Source organism: Salvelinus fontinalis, chromosome 17, assembly GCF_029448725.1.
Source record: "Salvelinus fontinalis isolate EN_2023a chromosome 17, ASM2944872v1, whole genome shotgun sequence".
In the NCBI taxonomy this organism is placed as follows: Eukaryota; Metazoa; Chordata; class Actinopteri; order Salmoniformes; family Salmonidae; genus Salvelinus; species Salvelinus fontinalis.
Window position 1 is genome coordinate 3207296 of NC_074681.1, and position 17948 is coordinate 3225243.

General features: G+C 45.4%; 1 protein-coding gene across 2 annotated transcripts in view; it reads left to right on the forward strand.

Annotated features, from left to right (window-relative positions):
• The window catches only part of LOC129813577 (unconventional myosin-IXb-like), an 85989-nt gene that overhangs the window by 36961 nt on the left and 31080 nt on the right, over nucleotides 1–17948 (forward strand). For both annotated transcript variants that reach the window (XM_055865897.1, XM_055865899.1), the window contains exons 14-24: nucleotides 282–360; nucleotides 2164–2250; nucleotides 3825–3864; nucleotides 4324–4446; nucleotides 5173–5253; nucleotides 5421–5531; nucleotides 5818–5940; nucleotides 6197–6346; nucleotides 7630–7787; nucleotides 13622–13897; nucleotides 17416–17595. In XM_055865897.1, the coding sequence (XP_055721872.1) occupies nucleotides 282–360; nucleotides 2164–2250; nucleotides 3825–3864; nucleotides 4324–4446; nucleotides 5173–5253; nucleotides 5421–5531; nucleotides 5818–5940; nucleotides 6197–6346; nucleotides 7630–7787; nucleotides 13622–13897; nucleotides 17416–17595 (1408 nt within the window). The remainder of the gene's footprint in view (nucleotides 1–281; nucleotides 361–2163; nucleotides 2251–3824; nucleotides 3865–4323; nucleotides 4447–5172; nucleotides 5254–5420; nucleotides 5532–5817; nucleotides 5941–6196; nucleotides 6347–7629; nucleotides 7788–13621; nucleotides 13898–17415; nucleotides 17596–17948) is intronic.

The following is a 17948-nucleotide window of genomic DNA, read 5'->3' on the forward strand; positions in this document are numbered from 1 at the left end:
GTTAACATGATGATGAGGATGATGGGTAACATGATGAGGATGATGGTTAACATGATGATGAGGATGATGGGTAACATGATGATGAAGATGAGGGTTAACATGATGATGAGGATGATGGGTAACATGATGAGGATGATGGGTAACATGATGAAGATGAGGGTTAACATGATGAAGATGAGGGTTAACATGATGAGGATGATGGGTAACATGATGAAGATGAGGGTTAACATGATGAAGATGAGGGTTAACATGGAGAGGCCTGTGTTCTGTGTATTCTACAGCTCTGGTGAAACCCACCTCCTGTCGCATTACAGGGGAACTGAAGAGGAGACCCATCTTGGCTCTACAGAGACTGGCCAGGTAGGAGAGAGTTACCAGTTACCCCAGGATGGTAGGAGAGAGTTACCAGTTACCCCAGGGTGGTAGGAGAGAGTTACCAGTTACCCCAGGGTGGTAGGATAGAGTTACCAGTTACCCCAGGGTGGTAGGAGAGAGTTACAAGTTACCCCAGGCCAGGTAGGAGTGAGTTACAAGTTACCCCAGGGTGGTAGGAGAGAGTTACCAGTTACCCCAGGGTGGTAAGAGAGAGTTACCAGTTACCCCAGGGTGGTAGGAGAGAGTTACCAGTTACCCCAGGGTGGTAGGAGAGACTTACCAGTTACCCCGGGGTGGTAGGAGAGACTTACAAGTTACGCAAGGCCAGATAGGAGAGAGTTACCAGTTACCCCAGGGTGGTAGGAGAGACTTACCAGTTACCCCGGGGTGGTAGGAGAGGGTTACAAGTTACGCAAGGCCAGATAGGAGAGAGTTACCAGTTACCCCAGGGGGTAGGAGAGTTACCAGTTACCCCAGGGAGGTAGGAGCGTTACCAGTTACCCCAGGGTGGTAGGAGAGAGTTACCAGTTACCCCAGGGTGGTAGGAGAGAGTTACCAGTTACCCCAGGGTGGTAGGAGAGAGTTACTAGTTACCCAGGGTGGTAAAAGAGAGTTACCAGTTATCCCAGGGTGCTAGGAGAGACTTACCAGTTACCCCGGGGTGGTAGGAGAGACTTACCAGTTACCCCAGTGTGCTAGGAGAGACTTACCAGTTACCCCAGGGTGGTAGGAGAGAGTTACTAGTTACCCCAGGGTGGTAAAAGAGAGTTACCAGTTACCCCAGGGTGGTAGGAGAGACTTACCAGTTACCCCAGGGTGCCAGGAGAGACTTACCAGTTACCCCAGGGTGGTAGGAGAGAGTTACTAGTTACCCCAGGGTGGTAAAAGAGAGTTACTAGTTACCCCAGGGTGGTAGGAGAGAGTTACCAGTTACCCCAGGGTGGTAGGAGAGAGTTACCAGTTACCCCAGGGTGGTAGGAGAGACTTACCAGTTACCCCAGGGTGGTAGGAGAGACTTACCAGTTACCCCAGGCCAGGTAGGAGAGAGTTACAAGTTAGGCCATGTAGGAGCGAGTTACCAGTTACCCCAGTCCAGGTAGGAGAGAGTTACCAGTTACCCCAGGGTGGTAGGAGAGAGTTACCAGTTACCCCAGGCCAGGTAAGAGAGAGTTACCAGTTACTCCAGGGTGGTAGAAGAGACTTACCAGTTACCCCAGGCCAGGTAGGAGAGAGTTAACAGTTACCCCAGGGTGGTAGGAGAGACTTACCAGTTACCCCAAGGTGGTAAAAGAAACTTACCAGTTACCCCAGGCCAGGTAGGAGAGAGTTACCAGTTACCCCAGGGTGGTAGGAGACTTACCAGATACCCCAGGGTGGTAGGAGAGAGTTACCAGTTATCCCAGGGTGGTAGGAGACTTACCAGATACCCCAGGGTGGTAGGAGAGAGTTACCAGATACCCCAGGGTGGTAGGAGAGAGTTACCAGATACCCCAGGGTGGTGGGAGAGACTTACCACATACCCCAGGGTGGTGGGAGAGACTTACCACAAACCCCAGGGTGGTGGGAGAGACTTACCACATACCCCAGGGTGGTGGGAGAGACTTACCACATACCCCAGGGTGGTGGGAGAGACTTACCACATACCCCAGTGTGCTGGGAGAGACTTACCACGTTCCCCATGGATTGCTAATCCTATCCACAGAGGACTGGTGTGGATGCAGGCTTCTGTTCCAGCCTAGCAGTAACACACCTGATTCAAGTAAACTAATCCTTCTTCTCCGTCCACAGCTCCCGACTGGACTTCTCATTTGACCGGTCTGATGACCACCCTCTGGAGGTGTTAGAGGACATTTTCGTCAGCTATGAGAAGAGGAAGTAAGTGGGAATGGTGTGAATGCAGGACGCAGGTTGTTGATGGAATGTTACATAATGTACTGCGTACATTTTGAACTTCAGTATTTTCAAAAAGAACCCTGCTGAAAGCCAGTGTGCTGTAACCAAGTCTATCATTGTTCAGACGTAAATTCAGTTGCCTTCAGAAAGTATTCATACCCCGTGACATTTTTCCACATTTTGTTTTTACAAAGTGGAATTCAAATGGATTTAACTGTTATTTTTTTGATGATCTACACAAAATACTCTTATGTCAAAGTGGAGGGACAATCTTTTTAAACAAAAAATAAAGGTCTAATATCTTGATTTCGATAAGTGTTCAACCCCCTGAGTTAATACATGTTAGAATCACCTTTGGTGGCGATTAGTGCTGTGAGGCTTTCTGGGTAAGTCTCTGAGAGCTTTCCACATCTGGATTGTGCAACATTTGCCCATTTATTATTTTCACAATTTTTCAAGCTCTGTCAAATTGGTGGTTGATCATTGCTAGACAATTATTTTCCGATTTTAAGTCAAACTGTAAATCGGCCACTCAGGAACATTCACTGTCTTCTTGGTAAGCAACTCCAGTCTAGATTTGGCCTTGTGTTTAAGGTTATTGTCCTTCTGAAAGGTGAATTAATCTCCCAGTATCTGGTGGAAAGCAGACTGAACCAGGTTTTCCTCTAGGATTTTTCCTGTGCTTAACTCCATTCTGTTTCTTTTTTATCCTGAAAAACTCTCCAGACCTTAACAATTACAAGCATAACATGATGCAGCCACCACTATGCTTGAAAATATGGAGAGTGGTACCTAGTAATGTGTTGTATTGGATTTTGCCAAAACATAACACTTTGTATTCAGGAGAAATAGTTTATTCTTTTACCAATTTTTTGCAGTATTACTTTACTGCCTTGTTGTAAACAGGATGCATATTTTAGCAATATTTGTATTCTATTCACCATCCAAGGTGTAATTAATAACTTCACCATGCTCAAAGGGATATTCAATATCGGCCTCTTTAAAAATATATATATATTCTTTACGAGGCACTGAAAAACCTCCCTGGTCTTTGTGATTGAATCTGTGTTTGAAATTCACTGCTCGACTGACAGCACCTTAAATATAATTGTATGTGTGGGATATGAGGTAGTCATTCAAAATTATTATGTGACTTGTTAAGCAAATTTTTACTCCTGAACTTATTTAGTCTTGCCATCACAAAGATGTTGAATACTTATTGACTCAAGACATTTCACCTTTTAATTTTTTGAAATTAATTTGTAAACATTTCTAAAAACATAATTCAACTTTAACATTATGGAGTATTTGTGTGTGTGTGTGTGTGTGTGTGTGTGTGTGTGTGTGTGTGTGTGTGCGTGCGTGCGTGTGCGGCCAGTGACCAAAAAAATCTAAATGTAATCCATTTTAAATGCAGGTTGTCGTACAACAGAGTGTGTAAAAAGTCGAGGGCTGTGAATCATTTCTGAAGCTGCTGCATTTACTGGTCCTTGTCCTCCATCTTTGGCTGTGAGACACAGTTTACCACCATCTCTCTCTGTCTTCTCTCCCCATAGAAAGACCAAAGGCAGCAAGCGCAAACAGCTCATTCCCAAGGTAATGTATTAGCAGTTGACGTTATCAAAAAGGGATCTATTGGGTCTTTCCATGGGTTTATATTACTGCACTTTTACCTGGGGCCAGGAGTTTTTCCTGGTATGAATCTATTCTGATCAGGCTGGTAGGGCTGTGTGTGCGCGAGTGTCTGTGTGTGAGTGGGTGAGTGTGCCTGTGTGTGTGTGTGTGAGTGAGTGAGTGTGTGCGCGAGTGTCTGTGTGTGAGTGGGTGAGTGTGCCAGTGTGTGTGTGAGTGAGTGTGTGTGAACATATGGTTCATGTAGACAGGAAAACCTCATGGCCTTATCTGTAACCATATTACAACACTATGTCATTGCAGTGCAGGTGTGATTTGATTTGATTTATTTGATGAATTTGATTCAAATCAAGCTTTATTTGTTTTTTGGTTGGTTGGTTGGTTGGTTGGTTGATTGGTTGGTTGACTTGTGTTGTTCCACAGAATCTGATGAACTCCCGGTCCCTGAAGCACATAGTGGATCTGACGCGCCACGCCCTCACCCCCCGCTCTCTGCTCCACCCACATCAGAGGAAGCAACCGTCCAGCATCAGCGCTCAGTTCCAGGTCTGCTTCCCCAACGCAGACACACAGACAAACTCACCCAACACAGACACACACAGACACACAGACAAACTCACCCAACACAGACACACACAGATACACTCACTCACCCACACACAGACACTCAGACACACTCATTCACACACAGACACGCAGACACACAGACAAACTCACCCAACACAGACACACACAGATACACTCACTCACCCACACACAGACACTCAGACAAACTCACTCAACACAGACACACACAGACACACAGACAAACTCACCCAACACAGACACACACAGACACACAGACAAACTCACACAACACAGACACACACAGACACACTCACTCACACACAGACACGCAGACACACAGGCACACTCACTCACTCACTCACACACACACACACAGGCACACTCACTCACTCACACACAGACACTCGCGCACACACACACACTCACTCACTCACACACACACTGGCACACTCACCCACTCACACACAGACACTCGCGCACACACTCACTCACTCACACACACACACACACAAGCACACTCACTACTCACACACAGACACTCGCGCACACACAGCCCTACCAGCCTGATCAGAATAGAGTAGAGTTGCGTGTGTGTGTATGTGTGTATCACTTCAAGTCCATTAAAGATCACAAATGGGAGCAGCGAACAGCGAGTGGCGCCTCCATTAAGTCAGCTGACTGGCGTGATGCCATGTTGTTCTGCAGGCGTCTCTCAATCAGCTGCTGGAGACTGTGGGCAGAGCAGACCCGTTCTTCATCCTCTGTATTCGTTCCAATGCTGAGAAGGTAGGATCACATGTATGCTGTTACGTAGGATGATAGTGTTTTACACATTGGTCATTTAGCAGACGTTGATATCCAGAGAGACCTACGGTCAGTTTTGATGACAGAATTTGTATCACTTTAATGCATTTACTAATGTAACTGTACGTGTGTGTGTGTGTTCCTTGTAGAAGGAGATGCTGTTTGACGACGCTCTAGTTTTACAGCAGATTAGGTACACGAGCATGTTGGAGATGGTACGCATCAGGAAGTCTGGCTACAATGCCAAGTTCACCTTCAAGGTAGGCTACACCTTCAGCGCTGTACAAACGAACGAGCAAACGTCTAAATCTGACCTAATACATGAACGGTACCGAACCACGAAATAAGCACAGATACTAAAGCCATCAGATCTCTCATGCCGCTGCCGTTCTCTAAAACAAAAAACTTTTTGAGGTTTATAAAGCTGGATATTAAGTGTGGATAAAAGCAAACTCTGATTGTCAAAGGTAATGCTTATTGTTTATTGAGTCATTTTGATAAAAGATGGCCATATTAGATGCACTGATTGATTGTGTGTTGATGTAGGAGTTCCTAGAGAGGTTTAAGGTGTTGCTGCCTAAAGGAGCCGCCTCAGCACCGAAGGACATAGCTAACCTGCTGCAGAAGGTGGGCCTGGGACAGAGCACATACCAGATTGGGAAAACTAAGGTAACACTTTTTGGCCCCAATATAAAAACATCGTAACACTAATACTAAATAAATGCATTTTTATTTGTATAGCACTTTTCAAGAACGGAAAGTACTTTACATATCCCAAATGACGACATCACGACGACATCATCACAATGACATCACAACAACATAACAACATTCAAGTAGCCAAGGAGGACTAAATAAAATGTTTTAAAAATCCAACAGTAAAAGGGAAACGAGTCCAGTCTAAATGTCTTCATCCCTCCCCCAGGTGTTCCTAAAGGAGAGGGAGAGGCAGCATCTGCAGGACACCCTGAACAAGGAAGTAATGCGTCACATCGTCATCCTCCAGCGTTGGTTCAGGGCCTGTCTGATCAGGAGGCACTTCCTCTGCAAGAAAGATGCTGCCATCAGAATACAGGTTGGTACCTATATGGTAGAGACCATGATCATTCATGTAGCTATGGAAACCATGATCATACCGGTAGCTATGGAAACCATGATCATACATGTAGTTATAGAAACCATGATCATACATGTAGTTATAGAAACCATGATCATACAAGTAGTTACAGAAACCATGATCATACATGTAGTTATAGAAACCATGGTCATACATGTAGTTATAGAAACCATGATCATACATGTAGTTATAGAAATCATGATCATACATGTAGTTATAGAAACCATGATCATACATGTAGTCATAAAAACCATGGTCATACATGTAGTTATAGAAACCATGATCATACATGTAGTTATAGAAACCATGATCATACAGGTAGCTATGGAAACCATGGTCATATAGGTAGCTATGGAAACCATGGTCATACAGGTAGCTATGGCAGAAACCATGATCATACAGGTAGCTATGGCAGAAACCGTGGTCATATAGGTAGCTACGGAAACCGTGATCATATAGGTAGCTATCGAAACCGTGATCATACAGGTAGCTATGGAAACTGTGATCATGCAGGTAGCTATGGAAACCGTGGTCATACAGGTAGCTATGGAAACCATGATCATACAGGTAGCTATGAAAACCATGATCATACATGTAGTTATAGAAACCATGATCATACATGTAGTTATAGAAACCATGGTCATACAGGTAGCTATGGAAACCATGGTCATACAGGTAGCTATGGAAACCATGGTCATACAGGTAGCTATGGAGACCATGGTCATACAGGTAGCTATGCCAGAAACCGTGGTCATGCAGGTAGCTATGGCAGAAACTGTGATCATACAGGTAGCTATGTAAACCATGATCATACAGGTAGCTATGGAAACCGTGGTCATGCAGGTAGCTATGGCAGAGACCATGGTCATACAGGTAGCTACGGAAACCATTATCATACAGGTAGCTATGGTAGAAACCATGGTCCTACAGGCAGCTATGGCAGAAACCATGATCATACAGGTAGCTACAGAGAACATGATCATACAGGTAGCTATGGAAACCATTATCATACAGGTAGCTATTGCTTTAAACCACAATAATGTGTACAGGGCCTATCCCAGGTCTTGTAAAATAGTATTGTATTTGGGTATTTCCAGAGAGCGCTGTATGATAAATTCTCCCTGGGTTATGTCCCTGTGTGATCGGGTAAGATTTGTGTTTTTTGTACAATGGTGCAGCTATTGTGTCCTAGCTGAATTTCCCCACAGAGACAATAAAGTTGATCTCATCTTCTCCTGTAGCGATGTTGGCTGGCGTTCCGAGCGGACAACAGGTGCCTTGCGGCCACAGTGATCCAGGCGGCATGGAGAGGTTCTCAGGAGAGGACAGACTACTTGAGAATGAGGAACAGCGTCAAGAAAATGCAGGCACTGATCAGGAACAAACAAGGTCCAAACAGGTACTAACACTTTATGTATTTTATTAAAATAACTAATGGACAATAAAAGTTGTAGAAACTTCAGGGCCCTAAGTTTTTTTAAATTTTTTAAATTTTTTATATTCAATTTTTGCATTTTCCAATTAACAACATTCAAGACAAACATGACAAGATATTAGACAACAATAGGACAAAGTGACAATAACAGATGAGCGTAACAAAAAAAGAAAAAAGAAAACAAATTATAATTATATATACAGACGTACAATTAAAAAAAAATAATGAGACATTGGATCATAAGGTCACCTGCCGTAGGCTACATATTATACGTTACGTGTGAAACATTATATAAGGATAATATAGAGGTTCATTCAATGTGATGTGGGGGGAGATTCTCCATATAGTCAATAAAAGGTTGCCAAATTCTGTAAAATGTATTTAACTTATTCCTCAAGCGGTAAGTAATTTTCTCCAGTGGGATACAACTATTAACTTCTGATAGCCACATTGCAACTGGCAGGGGGGAATCCAATTTCCATTTCAAGGCGATACATTTCTTGGCAATCGCTAGCAATATTTCTGTTAGCTTTATAGTATGGCTTTGCCTAAGATTGGTGTTAGTAAAGTTGCCCAGTAGACAGACCTCCGGGTCTAAAGGGAATGCAACCCCATGAATTGAGGATATGGTATCGCATACCCCCTGCCAGAAACCGTGTAGTTCTGAACACTGCCAAGTGGAATGGAGGAATGTTCCTTCATCTGAGCCACATCTAAAACATAGGGAGGAGATATCAGGGTTGAACTTGTGCAGTCTAGATGTGGTGATATAAAGCTGATGGAGGAAATTAAACTGAATCAGTCTGTATCTGGAGTTCAATGTGGATGTAACACCATCCCTGCATAGGTCACTCCATAGACCCTCATCGAGATCAATACCCAGATCTTTTTCCCATCTAAGTCGGGGTTTATCTAGCCCAGGAGGTGTTAGTCCTGACATAAGAGCATCGTAAACACGGGAAATGGTCTTGAATGGTGGTTGGTCTGCGTGGCAGAGTTGTTCAATAGGTGACATCTTAGGTAGGTTCCATTGTCCCTTGAGAGACACCCTAATAAAGTTTCGTAGTTGTAGGTAGCTAAAGAAGTCCCTGTTAGGCAAGTGGTATTTCTGTTTCAGCTTATCAAAAGACATAAGAACTCCCTCCTCGTAACAATGTTCCAGAAGAGTGATCCCCTTATCAGACCATGGTCTAAAGTTACTATTCTGGAAAAACATAGGAATCAATCTATTGTTCCATAAAGGGGTTTTAGGGGAAAGGAATCCCCCTCGTCCGAACAGCTCATGTAGTTTGCCCCATGCCAGGACAGAATGTATGATTAAAGGGTTGTCTGTGATGGTTTTTATAGATTTTTTGTCCCATTTGTAAAACAATTCTGTCCCAGTGTCATCATTTACCTCAAGCTTTTCAATGTTCAGCCATGAGGGAGAGGGACCCTTGTCAAACCTCTGAGCCAGAAACCTAGACTGTGCTTCCCAGTACTACATTCTAAAGTTGGGGAGGTTTAAGCCCCCTTGACTGTAATCCAGGGTCAGTTTATCCAGGCCAACCCTAGGGGTTTTGCCGTGCCAGATAAACCGTCTGGTCATCTTGTCGAGAGAGGAAAAGAATGCTGCGGGAACAGGGATAGGGAGAGATTGAAACAAATATAGAAATCTGGGCAGGACATTCATTTTAATTACATTGATTCTACCCAGTAGAGTGAGAGGTAAGTCCATACATTTACAAAGGTCACCCTCCACCTTTTGCAACAAACTGGCCAGATTGAGTTTATAGAGGTTGTTCAGGTTACCATCCACCATTATGCCCAAATATGTGAAGCCCATAGGCGACCATCTAAAAGGAAACTTGTGCTTGATGGTATGATGGTCAAAGACAGACAACGGTAAGATTTCGCTTTTATCTAAATTGACCTTATATCCAGAGAAAGAACTATAACACTGTAGTAGGATCTGCAAGTGAGAGAGGGAGTGTTCTGGGTTTGTTAGAAATAAGATAAGGTCGTCCGCAAAGAGTGATCATTTATGGGTATGGGGGCCCACCTCAAAGCCATGTATGTCAGGGCACGTTCTAATAGCCTCAGCCAACGGTTCGATGGCGAGGGCAAAGAGGTGGGAGCTAATTGGGAAACCTTGTCTGTTCCTCCTATAGAGAGGGAAAGAGGAGGAAGTAATCCCGTTGGTAGCAATCCTAGCTTTAGGAGATTTGTAGAGTGATTTTATCAAATTTACAAACCCGGTACCTAAACCAAACTTTTCCAAGACGAGAAAGAGGTATGGCCATTCAACCCTATCAAAGGCCTTTTCAGCGTTGAGAGAGACTGCGACACTAGGTATTTTGTTTTTGTTAGCAAGGTGAATTATATCAAAGAACCTTCTGAGATTGTTGGAGGACAATCTATTAATTATGAAGCCAGTCTGATCTGGGTTGACCAACAGGGGAAGACATGACTCCAGTCTCTTAGATAGCATCTTGGTGACCAGTTTACAATCTGTGTTAAGGAGAGAGATTGGTCTATATGAGGCGCACTTCAGTGAATTTTTCCCTTTCTTGTGGATTACAGTAATCACTGCTTGAGAGAAAGACTCTGGAAAGCAGTTGTCTTCCCTGGCTTTTTTAAGTACCTCCATAAGGTAGGGGACCAACAGCTCCCTAAATTCTTTATAGAACTCTGGAGGGAAGCCATCCTCCCCAGGAGATTTATTAGAAGGTAAGGATTTAATGGCCTCCAACAATTCAGGGACTGAGAAGTGTTCACTCAGGCGCTCGCTGTCTTCCCCTGACAGGCATGGGAGGTTGAGAGAGGAGAGAAAGGAGTCGATCTCTGATAGATCATTGCTTGATTGGGAAGTGTAGAGGTCTTTATTGTATTTCTTAAAAGTATTATTAATTTCAGTAGGGTCGAAAGATATCTCATTAGTAAGAGTTTCTATAGCATTAATTGTCCTCTTACTTTCCTCTGCTTTCAGTTGCCATGCCAATACTTTGTGTGCTTTCTCTCCAAGCTCGTAATAACGCTGTTTTGATTTAGTGATGGCCCTCTCAGCTTGATATGTGTTCAGAATATTATATTTCAGTTTTTTATTTACCAAAAGCCTGTATAGATCTTTAGTTGGGCCTCTTTGGTAGGTTTTCTCTAGCTCTGAGATTTCAGATTCAAGGGCACTCAGTTCCGCACAGTGTTTTCTCTTCAGCCCTTTAGTATAGGAAATGATCTGTCCCCTCAGATAGGCCTTCAATGTGTCCCAAAGAATGAAACTGTCAGGAGCGGAGGGTTTGTTTGTCAAAGTGAAAATATTGATCTGTTCTTTGATGAATGCACAAAATTCAGGTTGCTTTAGGAGTGTAGAATTTAGTCTCCATCTATATGCTCCATTTACCTTGGTAGGAATGGAGATTGATAATACCAGGGGAGAATGGTCACTAAGCAATCTGGGGAGATACTCGACATCTAACACTCTATGAAACAGTTGTGTCGACAGTAAAAAGTTATCTATGCGTGTGTGTGTCTTGTGTGGGTGTGAATAAAAAGAGTAGTCCCTATCCTGTGGGTGCAACTGTCTCCAGATGTCTAGTAAATTGAGATCTTTCATGAATGACATGGTGAGCTTGCTGGCTTTGGAAAGAAGTGAGGGTTCATCAGAGGACCTATCAAGAACTGTATCTAAACAAAAATTAAAATCTCCTCCAACCAGTAACCATCCTGGTGGTGCTTGAGCAACCTGAAGAAAGACATTCTGAATAAACATATGGTCATCGAAGTTAGGAGCATAAATATTCAATAGGGTCCAAGACTCTGAAAACATATGCCCCTGCACCAAAACAAACCTACCAGAGGGATCAGAGATGGTGTTGCTGACGCAGAAGGGGATGTGTCTACTTATCAAAATTGCAGTTCCTCTTGCTTTGGAGTTAAAAGAGGACGCAAAAACTTGTCCTACCTATTCCCTCTTCAATTTCTTGTGTTCACTGGCTGTAAGATGTGTTTCTTGTAAAAACACGATGTCAGCCTTTAATTTCTTAAGGTATGTATAGACTCTCTTCCTTTTAATCGGGCTGTTAAGACCTTTTACGTTGAATGTGACATATTTTAGTGGATTAAGCATAGTAGGGTTTCAAATATGTAACTGAATGGCAATCTATCATATGTAGATAGTTAGGAAATGTTTCAACATTGGTTTGAACACAGAAGTGACCTATGTGTCTCGTTAGGAAGGAAACAATAAACATAGAAAAAAGGGGGAAAAAATAAAGAATCCCACCCACCCCGATTGTTAGACTAAAACCACAATCCCAACAATCAAACATGAATGCACTTGTAGAGATACGTTGCTGCTCGCTTTCCATCTTGCTCTTACTAGCTAAACCTTGGCGTAAACTAAAACCCGCGAGCTCTCTAAATTGGAAACAAACGTTGTGAAAAGATATTTATGGCTGAATATTTACTGCCCACGGTAAGGGCTGCTTGAGTCTCTTTTCGAAAGATGAACATAAATGAGGGGGAAAGCAGTGGGCCAAAACCCACTTATTTGCTTCGCCCAGTGATATGTACTAAACCAAAATATACTCTCCTGTAAATGTAAGAGAACTCACCCCGGAAAGATACGGTTAGTTGAAAATGTACAAATCAATTATAGCGACCGGAGGATATCAGCGGTTCAGTCCGGATAAGAGAAAACAAACAAACTGCATCTTATCCCCAAAGAGACCGTTCTGGCTCAGACGTTGCTCAGTTCTTTGAGAAAAGTGTACACTTCTCCCGGCGTGTTGAAGAGATGGCTTCGGCCTTTGTACTGAACTTTCATCCGCGCAGGGTGGATGAGGTAGCCGATGATGTTCTTCTCCTTCAGTGCTTTGGCGGCAGGTCTGAACTGCTTGCGACGTCTTGCGAGATCCGCGCTCATATCCGGGAAAAGGCTGACCCTCTTGCCATCAATGGTTATGTCCCCTTTGGCTCTTGCGAGTTGCAGTACCTTCTCTCTGTCTTGGAAACGGAGGAACCTGATCAGGACGGCCCGTGGGGGCTCATCTGGCCGGGGTTTCGGCGCTGATGTTCTGTGGACGCATTCGATTTCCAGTGGCTTGGTGAAGTTGATTGTGCCTAGGACATCCGGGATCCATTGAGTGAAGAAACGGACCGGGTCACGGCCCTCGCTGTCCTCTTTCAATCCTACCACACGGATATTACTACGTCTGCTCTGGTTCTCCATCTGATCTACCTTGTTTTTGAGGTAGGCATTGTCCTTTTGCAGTTGTATCAAGACCTGGTCATGTCGAGCGATGGTGTCTTCAACTGTGCTAATGCGCAACTCTGCCTCAGTCGTTCTCAAAAGGAGATCATTCATGGAGGATTTCAGGTCGTCAATGGAAGAATGGAGTTTGGCCGTTCTCTTATCGATTTTCATAGAAAGACCTTTGTTACCATCCTGAATTTCCCGGAGGAGAGTAGCCAGCATGTCGGCAGGCTCGCAAGAGGCCGAGAGCAACAGTCTGGAACTGTCGTTTGGGTTATGAGGGCTAATGCTAATCTTGCTAGCGTTATCGTTATCTTGGGAATCAACGACGTTTTGGTCGTCCTTCTTGCCTCTCTTTCGGCGGTCCATGGCTATTTGGGAAGGTAAGTACTTGACAATTTATCAGCCGATGTTAGAATATTGTTTCAATGTTGTTATTTAGGTAATAATAGAATAACTTTGAAGAGCCCGGTTTGTCAACGTCTGCTCAGCTCCGCGGCATCACGTGACTCCGGCCCTAAGTTTTTTTTAACTGACCAGGACAAATGTCTGACCCTACTTCTAGCACCAAGGCTGAGGGAGAGAAGCCCACCACGCCTTCTCAGCTCCCTCCGAAAACGCAGTACCAAACCCAGCACCAGAGAAGCCTGGAGAGGACGGAGCTGAGGAGGAGGCAGCACAGTGAGGAACACGGTCCCAACAGAAGCCCCGAGACAAGCCCAGAAGTCAATGGACAGAAGGCCGCCCAGAGGAACACAGAGACGGAGAAGAGAGAGGGAAGAGGCTCTCCACCTCCCCTCAACAGACCTCTCTCCTTCCCACTAGACGCCAAGGCTGGCAGGTACTGTATGTTTCACTCCCATTCCTCACCTCTCTCCCGCTCACCCCATTCTTCACCACTTACCTCTCCACTGTGGTAGCTGATGTGTGGTGAGCTTTCAGGCACTAGCATTCTTACTTTGATACCTACGCACATGTAGCATACACTATCTGGCATGAAGGATATTTTAAGAGCGCAGACAGCCACCCATCATTTCTAGAGCTTTAAGGCACAAAATGGCTGCCATGGCATCATTGTCGGTGTCGGCTAGATATTGGTAGAGGATGAATGAGCTCTCATCCCCACCACCAATACAATATAAAGAGCTTTGAGCACCTGCTGGAAAAGTGGTATATCAATTATATTATTACACAATTTAAACTGAATGCTGATTGGCTGACAGCCATGGTATATCAGACCGTATACTACGGATATGACAAAACATTTAATTTTACTGCTCTAATTACAATGATAACCAGTTTATAATTTTACATTTACATTTACATTTAAGTCATTTAGCAGACACTCTTATCCAGAGCGACTTACAAATTGGTGCATTCACCTTATGACATCCAGTGGAACAGCCACTTTACAATAGTGCATCTAAATCTTTTAAGGGGGGGGGGTCAGAAGGATTACTTTATCCTATCCTAGGTATTCCTTAAAGAGGTGGGGTTTCAGGTGTCTCCGGAAGGTGGTGATTGACTCCGCTGTCCTGGCGTCGTGAGGGAGTTTGTTCCACCATTGGGGTGCCAGAGCAGCGAACAGTTTTGACTGGGCTGAGCGGGAACTGTACTTCCTCAGTGGTAGGGAGGCGAGCAGGCCAGAGGTGGATGAACGCAGTGCCCTTGTTTGGGTGTAGGGTCTGATCAGAGCCTGAAGGTACTGAGGTGCCGTTCCCCTCACAGCTCCGTAGGCAAGCACCATGGTCTTGTAGCGGATGCGAGCTTCAACTGGAAGCCAGTGGAGAGAGCGGAGGAGCGGGGTGACGTGGGAGAACTTGGGAAGGATGAACACCAGACGGGCTGCGGCGTTCTGGATGAGTTGTAGGGGTTTAATGGCACAGGCAGGGAGCCCAGCCAACAGCGAGTTGCAGTAATCCAGACGGGAGATGACAAGTGCCTGGATTAGGACCTGCGCCGCTTCCTGTGTGAGGCAGGGTCGTACTCTGCGGATGTTGTAGAGCATGAACCTACAGGAACGGGCCACCGCCTTGATGTTAGTTGAGAACGACAGGGTGTTGTCCAGGATCACGCCAAGGTTCTTAGCGCTCTGGGAGGAGGACACAATGGAGTTGTCAACCGTGATGGCGAGATCATGGAACGGGCAGTCCTTCCCCGGGAGGAAGAGCAGCTCTGTCTTGCCGAGGTTCAGCTTGAGGTGGTGATCCGTCATCCACACTGATATGTCTGCCAGACATGCAGAGATGCGATTCGCCACCTGGTCATCAGAAGGGGGAAAGGAGAAGATTAATTGTGTGTCGTCTGCATAGCAATGATAGGAGAGACCATGTGAGGTTATGACAGAGCCAAGTGACTTGGTGTATAGCGAGAATAGGAGAGGGCCTAGAACAGAGCCCTGGGGGACACCAGTGGTGAGAGCACGTGGTGAGGAGACAGATTCTCGCCACGCCACCTGGTAGGAGCGACCTGTCAGGTAGGACGCAATCCGAGCGTGGGCCGCGCCGGAGATGCCCAACTCGGAGAGGGTGGAGAGGAGGATCTGATGGTTCACAGTATCGAAGGCAGCCGATAGGTCTAGAAGGATGAGAGCAGAAGAGAGAGAGTTAGCTTTAGCAGTGCGGAGCGCCTCCGTGATACAGAGAAGAGCAGTCTCAGTTGAATGACTAGTCTTGAAACCTGACTGATTTGGATCAAGAAGGTCATTCTGAGAGAGATAGCAGGAGAGCTGGCCAAGGACGGCATTTTCAAGAGTTTTGGAGAGAAAAGAAAGAAGGGATACTGGTCTGTAGTTGTTGACATCGGAGGGATCGAGTGTAGGTTTTTTCAGAAGGCGTGCAACTCTCGCTCTCTTGAAGACGGAAGGGACGTAGCCAGCGGTCAAGAATGAGTTGATGAGCGAGGTGAGGTAAGGGAGAAGGTCTCCGGAAATGGTCTGGAGAAGAGAGGAGGGGATAGGGTCAAGCGGGCAGGTTGTTGGGCGGCCGGCCGTCACAAGACGCGAGATTTCATCTGGAGAGAGAGGGGAGAAAGAGGTCAGAGCACAGGGTAGGGCAGTGTGAGCAGAACCAGCGGTGTCGTTTGACTTAGCAAACGAGGATCGGATGTCGTCGACCTTCTTTTCAAAATGGTTGACGAAGTCATCTGCAGAGAGGGAGGAGGGGGGGGGGGGTAGGAGGATTCAGGAGGGAGGAGAAGGTGGCAAAAGAGCTTCCTAGGGTTAGAGGCAGATGCTTGGAATTTAGAGTGGTAGAAAGTGGCTTTAGCAGCAGAGACAGAAGAGGAAAATGTAGAGAGGAGGGAGTGAAAGGATGCCAGGTCCGCAGGGAGGCGAGTTTTCCTCCATTTCCGCTCGGCTGCCCGGAGCCCTGTTCTGTGAGCTCGCAATGAGTCGTCGAGCCATGGAGCGGGAGGGGAGGACCGAGCCGGCCTGGAGGATAGGGGACATAGAGAGTCAAAGGATGCAGAAAGGGAGGAGAGGAGGGTTGAGGAGGCAGAATCAGGAGATAGGTTGGAGAAGGTTTGAGTAGAGGGAAGAGATGATAGGATGGAAGAGGAGAGAGTAGCGGGGGAGAGAGAGCGAAGGTTGGGACGGCGCGATACCATCCGAGTAGGGGCAGTGTGGGAAGTGTTGGATGAGAGCGAGAGGGAAAAGGATACAAGGTAGTGGTCGGAGACTTGGAGGGGAGTTGCAATGAGGTTAGTGAAAGAACAGCATCTAGTAAAGATGAGGTCAAGCGCATTGCCTGCCTTGTGAGTAGGGGGGGAAGGTGAGAGGGTGAGGTCAAAAGAGGAGAGGAGTGGAAAGAAGGAGGCAGAGAGGAATGAGTCAAAGGTAGACGTGGGGAGGTTAAAGTCACCCAGAACTGTGAGAGGTGAGCCGTCCTCAGGAAAGGAGCTTGTCAAGGCATCAAGCTCATTGATGAACTCTCCGAGGGAACCTGGAGGGCGATAAATGATAAGGATGTTAAGCTTGAAAGGGCTGGTAACTGTGACAGCATGGAATTCAAAGGAGGCGATAGACAGATGGGTAAGGGGAGAAAGAGAGAATGACCACTTGGGAGAGATGAGGATCCCGGTGCCACCACCCCGCTGACCAGAAGCTCTAGCAATAAGGCACCTCAGGGGTTTGTGTTATATGGCCAATATACCATGGCACTCCGCATTGCGTCGTGCTAAGATCGGCCCTTAGCCGTGGTATATTGGCCATATACCACACCCACTTGGGTCTTACTGCTTAAATGTAAAGAGCTTTGAGCACTTGCCGGAAAAGTGGTATGAACATTTATTATTATACAATGTAAAGTGCTTTGCTAGGTGGAAAAGCTCTATAAAAATACATCTGATGTTTTTTAACAGGGATGGAGAGGGAGAGTCAACCAGACCCTCCCACCACACAGGCTCACTGAAGGGCTGCTCCACCTTAGAGGACAGTAAGGAGCCTGCTGAGGGATGGAATGTGAGCAGGAGGGAGGGAGGACACCAGGAAGACTCCCACCCTGAGGTCCAGCGCCCCAGGAATATGGAGGGGTTGCTGCGGTATGTTATGTCATGTTACGATAATGATATGTCATGTTACGATAATGATATGTCATGTTACGATAATGATATGTCATGTTACGATAATGATATGGCATGTTACGATAATGATATGTCATGTTATGATAATTACATGTCATGTTACGATAATGATATGTCATGTTACGATAATGACATGTCATGATATGATAATGACATGTCATGTTACGATAATGATATGTTACGATAATGACATGTCATGTTACGATAATGACATGTCATGTTACGATAATGACATGTTACGATAATGACATGTCATGTTACGATAATGATATGTCATGTTACGATAATGATATGTCCTGTTACGATAATGA